The sequence below is a fragment of the Nannobrachium achirus genome (assembly GCF_963921795.1).
Source record: "Nannobrachium achirus genome assembly, chromosome: 13".
NCBI lineage: Eukaryota > Metazoa > Chordata > Actinopteri > Myctophiformes > Myctophidae > Nannobrachium > Nannobrachium achirus.
The window spans coordinates 13019851-13035827 of NC_137833.1; the positions used below are offsets into that span (position 1 = coordinate 13019851).

At 42.1% G+C, this 15977-nt stretch overlaps 1 protein-coding gene across 2 annotated transcripts in view; it reads right to left on the bottom strand.

Annotated features, from left to right (window-relative positions):
* Nucleotides 1–15977, bottom strand: part of LOC308297587 (cGMP-dependent protein kinase 1) — a gene marked incomplete at both ends in the record, with an annotated part of 208173 nt that overhangs the window by 109518 nt on the left and 82678 nt on the right. For both annotated transcript variants that reach the window (XM_080741064.1, XM_080741063.1), the window contains one exon: nucleotides 15826–15939. In XM_080741064.1, coding sequence (XP_080597190.1) covers nucleotides 15826–15939 — 114 coding nt within the window. The remainder of the gene's footprint in view (nucleotides 1–15825; nucleotides 15940–15977) is intronic.

Below are 15977 nucleotides of genomic sequence, written 5' to 3' on the forward strand. Positions count from 1 at the left end.
AAGTAGTGTGCTGGCAATCAAGGAATTTATGATAGCATAATTTATGAGAGCATTTGGCGGTTGGATGCACGATGTTTGGGCCGCGTTCTGTTGAAAGAAATGAATACAACATTTTTTATTTCCCCTTTGGAAGGATTGTTCTTTCAGACAACAAACTGATTGCCTCTGTGCATTACTGTAGTTCTGGAACTGTGCGTGCGAACAGACAGAAAAAAAGATATACACTAGTATACACTAGGGCATTCCCGAATAGTGATTTTTTATATTCGAATTATTCGACCTCAAAGTGTTCGAATAGTCGAATATTCGACAGGACTGTCAAATATTAAGTAAGCAATAGGCGAACATTGTGAAAATAGCCGATCTACATGCTCACAACGCCTCACGTTGAGAGGCGTTGTGAGCATGTAGATCTGCTATTTTCACGATATTTATCTGCGGAAATGAGTCATGTAATACCTACAATTCCAACTGCTTGTCAGGGTGGGGGTCCCCAGTTCAACTATGTTTATTTTGGGGGTCACGGCCTAAAAAGGTTTGAGAGGCCCTGGTATAGAGCATTAACAAATTCATCCACCAGGGGCATTGACAACTCATTCTTATGACTTCCTATCTAGTCAAGCTTTATAAACTATATATTTTTTTAAGGGAAAACAAACAAAAAAATTCAATAAATAAGCGAATATTCAACTTCGGTGAAAAACGTCGAATAGTGACTTTGATATTCGAATATTCTAATATTTGGTGAATGCCCTACTATACACGGCACCCAGCAGCTCTGACTGACTCCATGAGCCCAATGTCGGTTATGTAGGAGATGTGATCTCCATTCTACACTGCCTGCATCATCCCAACCTACACTCCTATCAATGTGATCTCTTCTACTTTGTCAAAGTATTAACAAATGCCTAAGAAATTTAAGCATAAGATAGGTTCCAAATTGGAACAAAATAGACCCATTGGTTCCGATTTGTACAATGTAAAGCGCCTTGGATAAAGGCGCTATATAAAAGCACCATTTACCATTTATTTGTACACATTTGGATCCAATTTGTACACTCTCAAGAGTTACAGACCCCTAATGGACCCTCTCTTTTGTCCTTTTGTTTCCTGGCTCGCCATGCATGATTAAGTGTTCTACGAGTTCCCGGCAACCTCCCATAAGAATGCATGTCCCCGGAAACATCTCTCCCTGTTGCTTAAACCAACGTCATTAAGCTGGCGGAAGTGTGAAATGTATGCAAATGATGGATTCAGCTTCACTTACTGTATACACAGCCATATTATTATGTATTATTCCATACAGAGCTATTATAGAAGCACAGGAGCGTCTCTGATGTCATCCAAATCCACAGATGAACGCATAAATCATCATCATCATCATCCACCCGCCATCCTTTCAAATAATTGATTTGTATTTTTTATTCATAGACCTGCACCCGCCCGGCAACGCCAAGAACATAACTTATTCATCATTTAATACAGAATCCAGTACTATATTAATATATCATTACAACATGCATACATACAGTATTGTACATGCATACCAGCGGAGCGAGTAGAAAAGCCGCTCCACAACTCCAGGGGAATCTTGTACTGCTCGTTATTCGCTCTGGTCGGCTCCCCCTTGCGCATCTCTCGTTCCGCGCTCCACTCAGTTCGCCGATCACAGTCACAGACAATCAGCCACCATTGATTTACTTTACAATAATGAATCAATGCACATCCATAGATAGAAATGATTTATCTGGATTATTGGTACTACCAGTGGTCTGTGTAAAATGCCGATCCACATACAGACATAATGGTGTCAATGAGGGCTCAGAAACACTACAGGTCACGCACGGTTCAGGTATCGCACGTGCTTCATCAATACTCATTACGACTACGAGGATCCACTGTTTGGATGTACACAGTAGTGCAGCGGTTCTCAAACATTCTCACGACATTATCCTGACCATGGAACAACAAACGAACAAAAGACAAAGAAGAAAAAGTGCTAGATTCAAAAAGGCTAAGCAAGCACGGGTTGGGTGGACATTTTAGCTTGACCTCAGCTGTACGAATACTTTGAGGCAAAACATTTGTCAAACCTTCTTTTAAAACTGCACCTCTACAAGCAATACCAGTTCTACACCACTGTACTGCAGTTCAACCCCCTTGATACAATCGAACGGCAGTTTTGTTCAAGATAGTATGATGTGTACATTATCGAAAGCTTTGGACAATCCATGAATACCCCAGTGGTGAACTCGTCATTGAGTGTACAGAACGTATCCCTCAGTTGGACCAGAGCCATTGCAGCAGAGTATTTTCTTCTAAATCCATATTGGTGTGAATAGAGTAGGCTGTGGTCAGATAAAAATTCAGTTAATACAAAATGTTTGAATTGAACTGAGTAAGTCTATCTATTACTGTATGTTATAATATTATTTCAAGTATCTTACTACCGGTCATTAATTAGAAAAGACTGACCTATCTTCAGATTAAAATACGGGAATGACTGTGGCCCACTTGAGCTGGTCAGGAATTGAATGACTGCACTTAGTAACTTTCCACCACCGACAGCAACTGTGCACGAGGAATCAGACCGTTGCATCCGCTTGCTACATCTCAAGGCTTACTTCACTATATGTGCTAAATCCTGATGTTTTCCTGCTTTCCCGGGGGCGCCAGCAGGCTAATAAGGAATGAACGCTTTAGTATTCAGAGTCAGACCCCGAGACCTGAGTGGAGTAATCAAGTGTGTGAGGGGAGGCTGGGACACCCTAGTGTTCTGCAATGATGACACACACACACACACACACACAAACACACCGGGGGTCAAAGAGTACGGGGGACGGGGGAAGATGTGTGGTGGTGGAGAGTACCTTTACTCAAGTACTGTAGTGTAATTAAAGATGCAGTGCCATGTCTTGTTTGACAGCTACTGTCATCAGTCTATGTTGAATTTGTGTTTTTAGTTAACTTGACCTTTCACTCTGTACTTGGTCTACTTTCTTTTATCTCTACATCAAACCTATTTGCCAAAAATAGCCGATCTACAAGCTCTCAGTGCCTCGCAGCATGAGACATTGAGAGCTTGTAGATATGCTATTTTTGGCTAAAGTTCTCCTCAGAATAGGGATGCGAGGGTTCAAGTTGTTAATTTTAAAGAATGATCCTATCACAAAGATTTGGCGGCCCCCCTTTAATAACTCTGAGGACCCCTAGGGGGTCCTCAGAGTTATTAAAGGGGGGCCCCCTGTTGAAGACCCCTGGTCTATGGGATTATGAATGTCAAAAACATGTCCGTGGCACCATGGTCAGGACTTCTGTACTTTATTTCGAAATCAGCATCAGACGGAAAAAAAACTGCCATCGTCTGCCTCCAACAGGCAAAGAAGTACAAAACAGATCCTTCTCTAACTCCAGGATAATGAGTTTCCAGTGAAGGCATGATGGATAGTGTGATTATGAATGAGTCGTGTTTTGTGAATTAAGACGCCCATGCATTGTTAAACATCAGCTGTCGGCTTTCAGCCATGTACAGTATAATCTCTGGAATCTGATGAGATGAATGACACTGGCAATACCTCAAAATTGCTCTCCCCCAACAATTCAATTATTAGGCTTAACATGCGTGCATGTCTGTGTGAGTCATTGGGCTCTGTTTTGATTGTCTAAGTACCAGCTCTTATGCCTTTACTTAAAGGCCCAAAATGACATCTTCTGAAAAGCATTACCCCGAATTGGAGTTTGGAACTCGAAAAGCTTGGTGGTCGGAGACAGTATGGACAGGCCTTTAAGTTAAGGCATAAGAGCTGGTACTTAAGGCAATCAAAATAGAGCCCACTATGCGCTATGGTATGTGCATGCTATTCTATCTGTATGAACTGATAATGCACACATATTGTCCACAGTGTACTATTACAGTAGGCCTATATGCCATTAAAGGATAATATTTAAAAAATGTTAAGCTATTTTTGCTACTTTTGCTTGACCCCAGACCATAGAATCCACTGGAGTGGACTGCTTGTCTGATAATTGTTCACGTTATGCACTTCGCCCCCTATGGGGAATGAGGCATCGGTAATGTTCCACCTACTGTATCACGACGGTCTTTGGCGAGCAGTTGTGCCCTCGCACTACGAGAGACCAATCTCCAACAGCTCAACCTGCGCAATGCATTCTCACCATGAGAAATGCAAAATGTTGACTAGGAGGGATATGAGTTACGATTCTGGTTACGAAATATGGTGTAAAGTATATTGAAATTCATTTAGGGGGAAAAAAAATTATATGTTTCTGCCCAACTGTGGATATATTGTAGACACTGTTCCAAATGAGGCATTAGCAAAGGCGTTATTAAAAAGGAATCTCTTAATTACCTGAGGTAACTGATCACAATTATCTGAGCTAATTGCAATTATCTTTGTTGCATAATTGTTATGCAAATTGCGACCGAAGGTTTAGTATGAGAAACGGCACATCATGTCTGTTCGTGTACGCTTTTTACGGTCTAGGGTTTGACGCTCTGAAATCACGCTCTGACATCACTGTGATGTCAGGGGAACCACACTAACAGAAACCCTTTTATGCCCATATATGGAGATGTTGTAATCAATATTAAGCCCATATCTAACCAGGACTTCATATGGGAATGCCCATATATGGAGGTCACATCGGCCACATACCACACTAACAGAATCCATATATGGCCAAGACAGATGGCCAAGACAGCCCATATCTGTGTGGCTGGTTCTACAGACAGGGATCTCCATATATGGGCATAAATGGGATTGTATGTATGATGTCAGATGTCATAAACGTCATAGGACTTTCACATAATGAATAACTAAGTAAGCATGTTTGGTGTCTCACAGCATATTTCCATATTTTAAATTATTTAGAGATCCATGTACTACATGGATCTCCATATATGGGTACCAGGGGTCTCCATATATGGGTAACTGTTCATCACAGCCACAGGCCAGATGGCGCTTCGCCCTTAGGCGTCTTACAGGTAATAATTGTGTTTTTGTTTAGTCATCTGAAATGTTTTAGTTTTAGTCTAGTTTTAATTGACTAAATCATATCATATTAAATAGATTTTTTACATTTTTTAAATCATTTTTAAAATGATAAATACAAAACCAAGGGTTTTGGACATACAAGGTTTCCAGCCGACAACAACGATATGGGAAAAGATCTGCATGAAGTCTGGCCTCATTGATGTGCTGTGATGGCATGCAGGGCCACCTCCTGGCAGCCGATCAATGCAATCATTCCAGAGATCACTAGCAATATGTTCATGTTTCATCATGACGACTACAGCCATTCAACACTCTCTCGGAACACAATGCATCTGTGCTCTGGTGGAGGCTGCAACTTTACCTGGTTAAAGGAAGGTTAAATAAAAGATTATGAATATATTGTACTAGCGAGTACAGAACGTCATAACATATCAGCATCGTTCAGCATATCATCATGCAACTTATCTGACAGAGAGAAAAACAATTTGGACTCTGGCCCTTGGAGGTGGCTTTCTCACTGTGGTGGAAGAGGGACTCTCCTTTGCTGAGATTAAAGTAAAATCACACCCGTGTGAACTGAGCGGTGGTCGTGGAGGCTGCGCAACAGCAAAACAAATATATAATAATAATAATAATTATAATAAAAAATATTTAAAAAATATTTAAAAAATAATAATAATAAAAAAAAAATATATATATGGGGGGGGGGGGTGCTTGAGAGAGAGCCATCCATCCATCCATGTCACTCAGGCCACCACTGGTATTGCAGTTGATGCTCAGGGCAGACTAGACTCAACAGCACCTCTCTGGTCACCAGGGGTACTTAGACTACATACGGACCCACATACATAGACGGATACACACACGGCCACGCTATGGAGACGGTGTGACCACCGCTCAAAAATATCACAATGTAGAAGTACTTCCATAACATAATATTATACCAATTTTACCAAAGGTTTGTTTTTAATTGCGACCGTCAGGTCGCAGTTACTATCAAAACCTCCACCGCCTGTCTGTTCGTAAGTCAGTCAGTCAGTCAGTTTGTCAGTCAGTCAGTCAGTCAGTCACGTCACGTCACACTTTTGCCCTACTCATATCTCTGCCATCGTTGCCCCTATCCATGTGAAATCCACACACACTCCTTGTCTGCCAATCCACAACCTCCACCCTTCCAGGGACCCCCGCAGCTCCAGGGACCCCCAGGGACCCCCGCCAAAAAGCTACGAAACAACAAAATGACATCGTTGCCGCTATCCATGAGAAATTTTCCACACACAATCCTTGTCTGCCAATCCACAACCTAAACCCTTTCCGGGAACCCCGCAGCTCCAGGGACGCCCAGGGACCCCCGCCAAAAAGCTAAAAAAACAACCAAATGATGCCCCAAATCGGCTGCCACAGACAAAGAGATGTCTACACACATCTCATCAACATGGATCTCCTCTTTTCTATAGATATATTTTTAAATCTTGTTTAAAAAAAATCTTCCAAACGACGATGTCACTGGCAGACGGTTTTCTGAACTCCCCAGAGCCCTCCTATGAAACACAGAACCAGGGTTGTTAAGTAACGGATTACATGTAACGGGATTACGTAATCAGATTACAAAAAACAGGTAACTTGTAAAGTCTCAGGTTACATTTTAAAATGAGTAATCTGGATTACAGTAACGGATCTGAATGATGGGGGTTACATGCTGGATTACATTCTCCCCTTTGCCCTCATGAATTTTACAAATAAGTTATAACGCCAAACAATAAAATAATCAAGTCGAATCAGTGTAAAGTACTGCCACATCGCTTAAGTAAGATTCTGTTGTCCTTTTCCTAATTTCATTGGCTCAATATTCTTGTCTAGTTATCAATGGTAAAACTTGTTTTATTTAATTAGAGAGTTTTGCTAAACAGTAATCCAAAAGTAACTGAAAGTAACTAGTAGTTCAGATTACGTTACTGACTACATTTTCTTTGCAAGTAACTTGTAACTGTAGGGGATTCCTTTTTAAAAGTAACCCTAACAACCCTGCACAGAACAAGTACAACTTTCTTTTTCTATTTTATCGTGAACATTAGTGAGGACCAATTATATGAAGATAGGTTGAAAACTAAAAGTAATTTTGCATTCATAAAGGGATCTTTGATATCACATCAAAGAAAGTCTCCATACTGTCTGTGAAACAAAATATGTTTTATCTATTTAATTAATCTAATTATCTATTGGACCTTTAACTCCACGTTCTGCTCGTTATACCGTGATCAGGACAAATGAAGGTCTAACAACCCAAATGTCAACTTAATTAATTTTTTTTCTTTTTTGCAAGTTCTCTCGTCGTTTGATTTGATATCAAAGATCCCTTTCAAAATAGCCTAACTGTGGAATAGGGCTTGTGTGATTAACGTATGTTTTTCTTTCTTTTTTTTCATTGTAGTGGAGTAAAACACCTTTGAGATGTAATGGAGTAGAAGCATAAAGTATAGCAAAATTGAAACACTCCAGTAAAGAAAACATACTATGCCTCAAACTTGTACTTAAAGCTATACTGTGTAAGTTGCTAAACTAGTGGTCAGTAGCGGTATTGCTTTTTTCGGCCGTTTTTCGCCCGGAGTCGTCGCGGACCACCGCCGCGGACCACCGGAGCGGCGCCGCAAACCACCGCGACCGATACGAATCCGTGGAGGTGTAGAACGCATGGTAGAACGTAATTTTCTGGCCAGGATTTGGGGATTAAGAGGTTAAGAATCCTTCACCAAGGTAAACACTGTAGCTGAGCGAGGCTACTTCCTGAAGACACGGCAGATAAGCTGTGATTGGCTGGTAGTGTATCATGTGTTTATGATCCGCGATATGATTGGCCAATGTATACACAACGTATACAGATGATGCAGATGACGCAATTTTGCCGCGAAATTCTCCCCCCCTCACGGCTCATAGAAAACATATAAAGAGAAGGCTTTAGAAGCTGAAATTAACGGAGTGGGGGTTCTAAAACTTTAGCGATTTAACAGTTAGGACAATTTTAAGATTTGTTTTATAAAAAAAGTTACACGGTATAACTTTAAGTACAGTACTACTTGAGTAAATGTACTGTCCGGTTTTGTTGCCGTAGCGCTGTCTTGCACAACCTAGCAACATGTTTCTTCTTCACCAGTCTCTTTTCAACCTATCCCGACCCTTTGTTTCATCTTCATATTTCATCTTTCAACCACCCGTCTCTTTTCATTGGATTGGCTTTCAAAATAGTCAATGCGGCTCTGCCCTCAATCCCCTCAATACCCGCATATCTGACCAAACACCTCCAAAAGATTAACAACACCCACAGCCACAATACTAGAGGGAGCACAAACAACGATCTGGAAACACCCAAATATGCGATGCGAGCTTGTAGATCTGCTATTTCCACTATTTTGGACTTTGGAAAAAAAAATATATGAACATTTTTCAACATGGAAACGATTATCACGATTATGTCAAATAATTGCGATTAGACGATTATGTAATAATTCTGACAGCCCTAAACAAGACCAGAAGGACTTTTTTGGGTGTTCCTTTTAGGCAGGGTGTTTTGACTGTACTTGAGCTGTTCTACATTTGTGTCTAATAAAATATTCAACCAATCAATCAGACCTATTCCTTTGTTTCATCTTCACTAGTCTCTTTTCAACCTATCCCATTGTTTCATCATTATTCATCTCTCATTTGTCATGCCCTTTTGCTACATCCACTATCTTCAGGGAGATAATAAGGCCACTTACAATATCGATTTGCCATTTTGTCTGCGCTCAGGCACGTGCGCATGCTGCGTGTGTGCACGACCACACGCATAAGAGAATCCTGCAATCCTGGTGTTCTTGATTGGGGTTCCTACTGCCTACTCAAATAAATCACATGACATAATTGTTATCAAGTAAGCAATTATGTGCATATAATAACTCCTAATTGCATCTGTGCATTGTTCTCAAACCACTTAGTGCCTCACTGGAATAAGATCATCAAGTTGATTATGGAAGGGAGGCAGATTTTTTTTTTCTTTTGTCTGTGCTTAGAATAAAATCACACCCGTGTGAACTGAGCGGTGGTTCTCTCCCCCCCCCCCCGCCCCCCGTGTGTGTGTGTGTGTGTGTGTGTGTGTGTGTGTGTGTGTGTGTGTGTGTGGCCTGGACAACAGCGCCCCTCCCTTAACATGTGTGGTCAGAAAAGGTACTACACAGGCTTGAGGCTACATACAGACCCACCCACATACAAACAAACTAACACACAAACATACATACCTACACACACGGCCACGCTATGGAGACGGTGTGACCACCGCTCAAAAATAAAATAAAATAATGCCAATTCCTCCATGGCCTTGAAACACGTTTGAAGAACCCTGCTCTAAAACAAAAACTGTCTCTCTTGGACATATAGCTAACTTCATACATTATACCAGTTGTTCCCAAACTTTTTAACTCAAGTCACGACCCAAAAGAGAAATCAGATGTTTACCCAAACTAGTGAAAATAGCAAGCTCACAACGCATCACTTCAAGCCACATTGCAAGCTTGTAGATCGGCAAATGGGTTCCGACCCACTGTTTGCTATAACAGTGGTATATACTGTACATGTACAGTCAGGTGCCCTTTGCTGTAAAAAAAGACAGCGGCTGCCGGCCGGCCACCCTGGTTGCCAGTGCCCTGCTGGACGAACCGTACCTCATAAACACTCGTCCAACACATAGACAATTGCGTCACTTGTTCCATGCACACCTTTTATAGAACAGTTACCTCACTGACAAAGCATTGAAGAGCCACACTCCTCAACCCCCCCACTCACATCCCAGGTCTGAAGACATTGATGGGAGACAGAGGTGTGTGTGCGCGCACGCGTGTCGTATGTGTGTGTGTGTGTGTGTGTGTGTGTGTGTGTGTGTGTGTGTGTGTGCGCGCGCGAGCGTGCGTGCCTGTGTGTGCAGACAAGACAAAAAAAAGGTCAGACCCACCATCCTCATAATGGACTTCCTGCAAGCCTTAAGTCGATTGGCTCTATTGTTACCTTCAAGTGCTGTACGGGAAGTAACTCCTTTTTATCTAATACCCTGCAGCAACCTTTGATGTTTTTTTTTTGTTTTTGTTTTTTAAGATATTTTGGGGGCTTTTTCTGCCTAAATTTACCAAAAAACTAAACGTTAGAATGTGGAGATAAGGGGTGTCTGCCCGACAGCAATGATATTTACTATTGCTGTTATTTATTCCCATATTACCAACCCGGCATGAAAGGCATCCACACATCTTCCTACAGAGACTGTAACATGCGCGGATTGCGCGCCTGACACGCACGCACGCACGCACACACACACATGCACATGCACATGCACACATCGCACACTCACACACACACGTGTAAAGGCTGTGAGCTTGTGCAGATCGGCTATTTTTTGAAGTGTCTCATGAAAAGCAATGTTTTTTTAGACATAACACAAAATTTCCAGACAGCGACGCCATAATAAACACGATGTACATGCATTCGTATCAATGAATGTGTCAATCAAACAGTGCCGCCCCCTCAGCCCCCCTGGAGGAAGAGAAACACTCTCTCTCTCCCTAGCGACGGTTCCGTGGAGATATCCGTGGAACCGCAGTTACCACGGCAACACGGTATGTGAGGTCGGTCAGCGATGCGTGTTGGGAAGTGCGTGCGAGAGGGGTGGGTTGGGGTCATGATGCAGCCAGGAGAATGCTCCTCACAACGGAACACCCACGTCCTGACCACACTCCCACCCAAGGGCGTCACAAGGGGGGGAAAAGTGGGACCGAGTTACTAGGGCCCAAGGTGGAGGGGCCTTAATTATTTTATACTTTAGCTATTGAAAAATAGCAGATCATTACATCATTTTGGGGGTTCTTCACATGAAAAGGTTTGAGCACCACTGACATAGAAACATAGGTTTTTTTTTTTTTTAAAGAGGATTTTAAATATTCAAAGACTTGCACAAATCTTCACAACATTATTATTATTTTTGTTGTATTGGAATTCCCATAGAGCAGTTATTTCTCAAACTTTTACATTTCAAGGTCTCCCCTTAAAGGGGAAATACAGACCAAAACAAATCCCCCCGTAATTTGTCTTTTTTCATAAATGTTCCTACCTGGTTTGGTGGATTTCTGTCATTGTTGCTAAAATGGTGCTGGTGCGACTCATCCAAAAGCGCTTATTTTGGCCATTCCAAAGTTACTTTTTTCTTCATGAATCGTCTATTTATTTAGTTCCCTGAGACCACCCAAAGTGTTTTTAGTCCACCACATATTGACCCGGATGAGAAACGGGCTGTAAAACAGTGACGCGGTTTCAAAAAGCGAGATTCTAGCATATCGCGAGATTTCCAGTTACTACTGTAACATAGTTTCATAGTTAACTGCGAACTACTGTCGCAATCAACCTCTAATACAGGGGTTTTCAAAGTGGGTGACGGGGACCCTGGGGTGCCGTGATGGCAGTCCGCGAGATCATTTGCTAATATTTGGAATTTATTTGGACACTTGAAAAAATATTTAGTATCATTTTAAACTTGAAGTACACAGTTATTTTCAGTCAGTTCTAATCAAAATGGCTATTATCTCAACGTTTTTCTCGCAACATAATCACTAAAATATCATTACTGTCAGGCAGAAAGCTTTCTTGGACAAAACTAGTGAAAACAGCCAATCTGCTGTAAATATAAGGTGCTTTTAGATATGCTATAAATATAAGGTGCTGGGAGTGAAAATTATAATGTAGGGGTGCCTCGGATGAAAAAAAAAATAGTTATGGGGTGCCCTGAGACAAAAAAGTTTGGGAACCCCTGCCTGCTCTAATATATTCATGTAATAACTGTGTACCTTTAGGCTCAGGACTGCTTATTGCAAAAATCATGCTCAGACCCCCAGCACCTCCCCAGCCTCCTACTGTATTACATAATGTGACTCAGCAGGGTGAGCTCAGCATCCGTGTCGTTGTCATGCAAATGTGTTGTGGAGCGTCATGTGGGAGCAGGGCAGCCATGCGTGTCCCATTGCTAAATGTCTATCAACTTTTCAATGAATGATTCATGCTGGTTCTAAACTTTTTGGGGATCAGAACCCACTTAAAAAAAAATCTAAAGCGTTTGCAGCCCACTCATCTGACCAACATAAAGTTTAAGTGTTGAGGGTATCTACACATAATCTAAAGTGACAATTTGGGGACTTTTTAAAACCTCTAAAATGACAAATTAAACACTGGCCAAATTGTCAAATATTAGAGGCAGAAATTGTGAAAATAGCAGATCTACATGCTCACAACACCTCGCAACGCGAGGCGTTGTGAGCATGTAGATCGGCTGTAGAACCGTGTTACACAAAATGTAATGCCTCAACTCTTAGTGCTCGTCAGGGTGGGGGTCCCCAGTTAAAATATGATTATTTTGGGGGTCGCAGCCTGAAAAGGTTGAGGACCACTGTTCTAGCTGACTTGTGTTCTGACAGCTTGCGATATCCTCACGGCCCACCAGCGGGCCCCAGTCCACAGGTTGAGAACCACTGGTTTCTACTGTAACTCAACGAGCGTGTCCTTGACCGAGCTGGTGGTATTCACCATAATTTTCACAAGTAATAACAATACAACATCATTCATAACCGTTCATAAGGTCTGGATGTGTGGTGATTCCCCATCCCCGCACTACGCAGAAAGAGACAAGAGAAAAACAACAAGACAAATACTAGACTAAGACAGCAAGAACTCACACTGTCAGTCAGTCACACGCACGCACGCACACACACACACACGCACGCACGCAAGCACGCAAGCACATCATAATTCCATTCAGCTACTAGCAGTGGTTGAGAACATTAAGTAATAGTAGGAATGCGTTGACTTCAAAGTAACATTCTTCATAAGAATGCAGAATGCAGCTGTGCATAAGAGCAGCAACAAAGTAGAGTGGAAAGAAAAAAAACTGAGCATATGCTCAAACATCCTTTAAACCCGAGAGCTAACAGGATGTTTACGTGCTTCAAGTATCCAATATAATCACATATGTCAGGAATGATAGCCATGTTTGCAATAACCTCATCTCAATATAGCTGGGAGATGAGCTCGTTTTATCTGGGGCTATTGTAAACAACGGCGCATGGCGCTTATGAGACACGTGAGCGCATGAATAAACAGGAGCATATGGATTCATAGACCTCAGTATATAGAAGGCATTGATGTCTGGATAAGAATGTAGCAGTCATAGACTCTTCAACAGGGGGTCCAGGACCCCTAGGGGGTCCTCAGAGTTACTACAGGGGGGTCACCAAATCCTTGTGTGATAGGATAATTATTTTCGATTAAAAACTTGAACCCTCGCATCCCTAATCTGAGGAGAACTTTAGACGAAAATAGCAGATCTACAAGCTCTCAACGCCTCGAAGCGCGAGGCGTTGAGAGCTTGTAGATCGGTTATTTTCAGCAAATCGGTTTGGTGTTGAGGTAAAAGAGAGCAGACCAAGTAAGTACAGAGTAAGGTCAAGTATCGTGAATTTATGGCTAAATGTCTGAAACACAAATCCAACAGACTGATGACATCGCTGTCAAACAAGTCGATGATTGAAAATCTGCATAACGCATTCATACAATATGTGGAGGGGGTCCCTGCTTCATCTTTCTCTCAGTTAGGGGGTCCTTGGACTGAAAACGTTGAAGACCCCTGTCTTAAATTATAGTGCAACATGCATTCATCCATCATCGCTGCTTTTTTTCCGACGTACATCACATCCGACCTTAGATTACAAAATAGGGTAACATGCATTCATCCATCACTCATGTTTCCGACGCACATAATCCAACGTTTCAAGTCTCTCCAGCCATTTCCTGTCTCCCATAAACACGCATCTGTCATTCTGACACGGCTCTTTCTAGATACGCAAATTCCATGTGTGTGTGCGTGTGCGTGTGTGTCTTTTTGCGCTCTGTAGTGATAGGTTGTTCATGATCAATTCAATTCTTGAACCAAATCATTCACTTCCTGGAACTGTTGTGTTCACGCTTTCATTCATGCCCCTCCCCCCATACACAGGACGGGAGGGTGGGTTGTACGCACGCAACATAATAATAAACGGTCCCGCGATAAGTGTTTTTTTCACTAGACAATAATGTTACTGGACGGAGAATGTGAAAGAATCATTCGAACGGATCGTTGAAAAAAATATATATCGCCACTGTCGAGCAGAAACCTTGTATCTCCAAGTTTCATATTTGTATGACAAAGCCCTGCTTCATCATACAAGGCCGTTGCACAGAAGTAGTGAAAACAGCAGATCTACAAGCACACAACGCCTCGCAGTGTGCGAGGCGTTGTGTGCTTGTAGATCGGCTGTTTTCACTAGTTTAAGTCATTTTTAAAATGATCAATGCAAAACGAACGGTTTTGGACACACAAGGTTTCCACCCGACAATGACAATATACTTTTTTCCCCACCACTAGCGCTCTATTATCCGTCATCTGTCCCGGGTTGTTATTCAAATCACAGGCTTGATAACTGGCACGTCTTTTCCTGTTTGCGTCCTACCACAGGTAAATGGAGCTGGCCTTTCAATTAGGCCTGTTCTAGGGAAGCCACTTAACCTGTTATGCTGTGCGTGAAGTGAAAATGTGTCCTGGTAAATGGCCAGCGTTCCTCACCTTGTGTCTGCTTATCAGGGAGTCCCACCTTCCGTTTGCATAAAGACAGGGGAGACACGCACGCACGCACCGCGCGCACACACACACACACACACACACACACACACACACATCCAGTGGGGACTGCTGATTCATAAGCAGACGAAGCGGGGGCCTTCCTTTGTAACACCCCGTCAATACTAGACAGCTGCTGGGTGCTTTGTGTGTGTGTGTGTGTGTGTGTGTGTGTGTGTGTGTGTGTGTGTGTGTGTGTAATCATAGCTGTTGGATGCAAGTTCTTAAACCACACATATCGCACAACCATCACGTACTGTACATACGTAAGTACGCGCGCACATACACACACACACACACATTTAGTTGCTTTCGGGATGGAACCTCCTTATGTCCACATTTCTACTTTTTGTGTTCTTTTCTTCCGTAATTAACGCCCTACTTGCTCACACTGCAGCGTCACACAAATGCATCAAAAGTAGCAGATCTACGAGCTCCAAACGTGTCACTTCACGCAGCGTTTTGAGCTTGCAGATCTGCTACTTTTACAACTTTCGCATTCGCATCCCGAAAAGTTACATTTGTTGTAGACCAGTGGTTCTCAAAGTGGATTCCAAGGACTCTGTGGGTTCCTTCATGGGGGTCTAAATTGACCCATGAAAGTCTGTAACTCTTGACAGTGTACAAATGGAACCAAATGAACCCGTTATGAACCCTAACGGGTTCATTTGGTTCCATTTGTACACTGTCAGAGTTAAAGGAGCTATAGTCAACTTTTTCTTGAAAAACGGATGCTAAAATAAAAATAATGTTTCGAAAATATTTTATAAAAAAATAAGCTTCATATATGTGTTTCAATTCAAAAATGACCACAAAAAGCGTAAAATAATCATAAAATAATCATTTTGGCCATTGTCAGACCGACACTTTGTTTACATTCTAGTTAGACTAGGATGTAAACAAAGTGTCGGCTCGACACTTATATTTTTTTATAAAATATTTTCGAAACATTTTTTTTTTAGCATCTGTTTTTCAAGAAAAAGTTGACTATAGCTCCTTTAAGGGGAGACCTTGAAAGAGTTTGAGAAACGCTGTTGCAGTCATTATGAGGTTTCCACCCGACGGGGACCGTTTCAGAGGTCTGTGTTGACTCACTCTTGACAGTGGCGGTCCTGGTGCAGTTGTAGAGAATAGCCAGCTCTCCAAACACCTTCCCTGGTCCCATGGTGCACAGCTTGATGCTCTCCTTGGTCACCTCCACCTTCCCGTCTGAAAAACACACAACCAAGACCACATTTCATGTAACC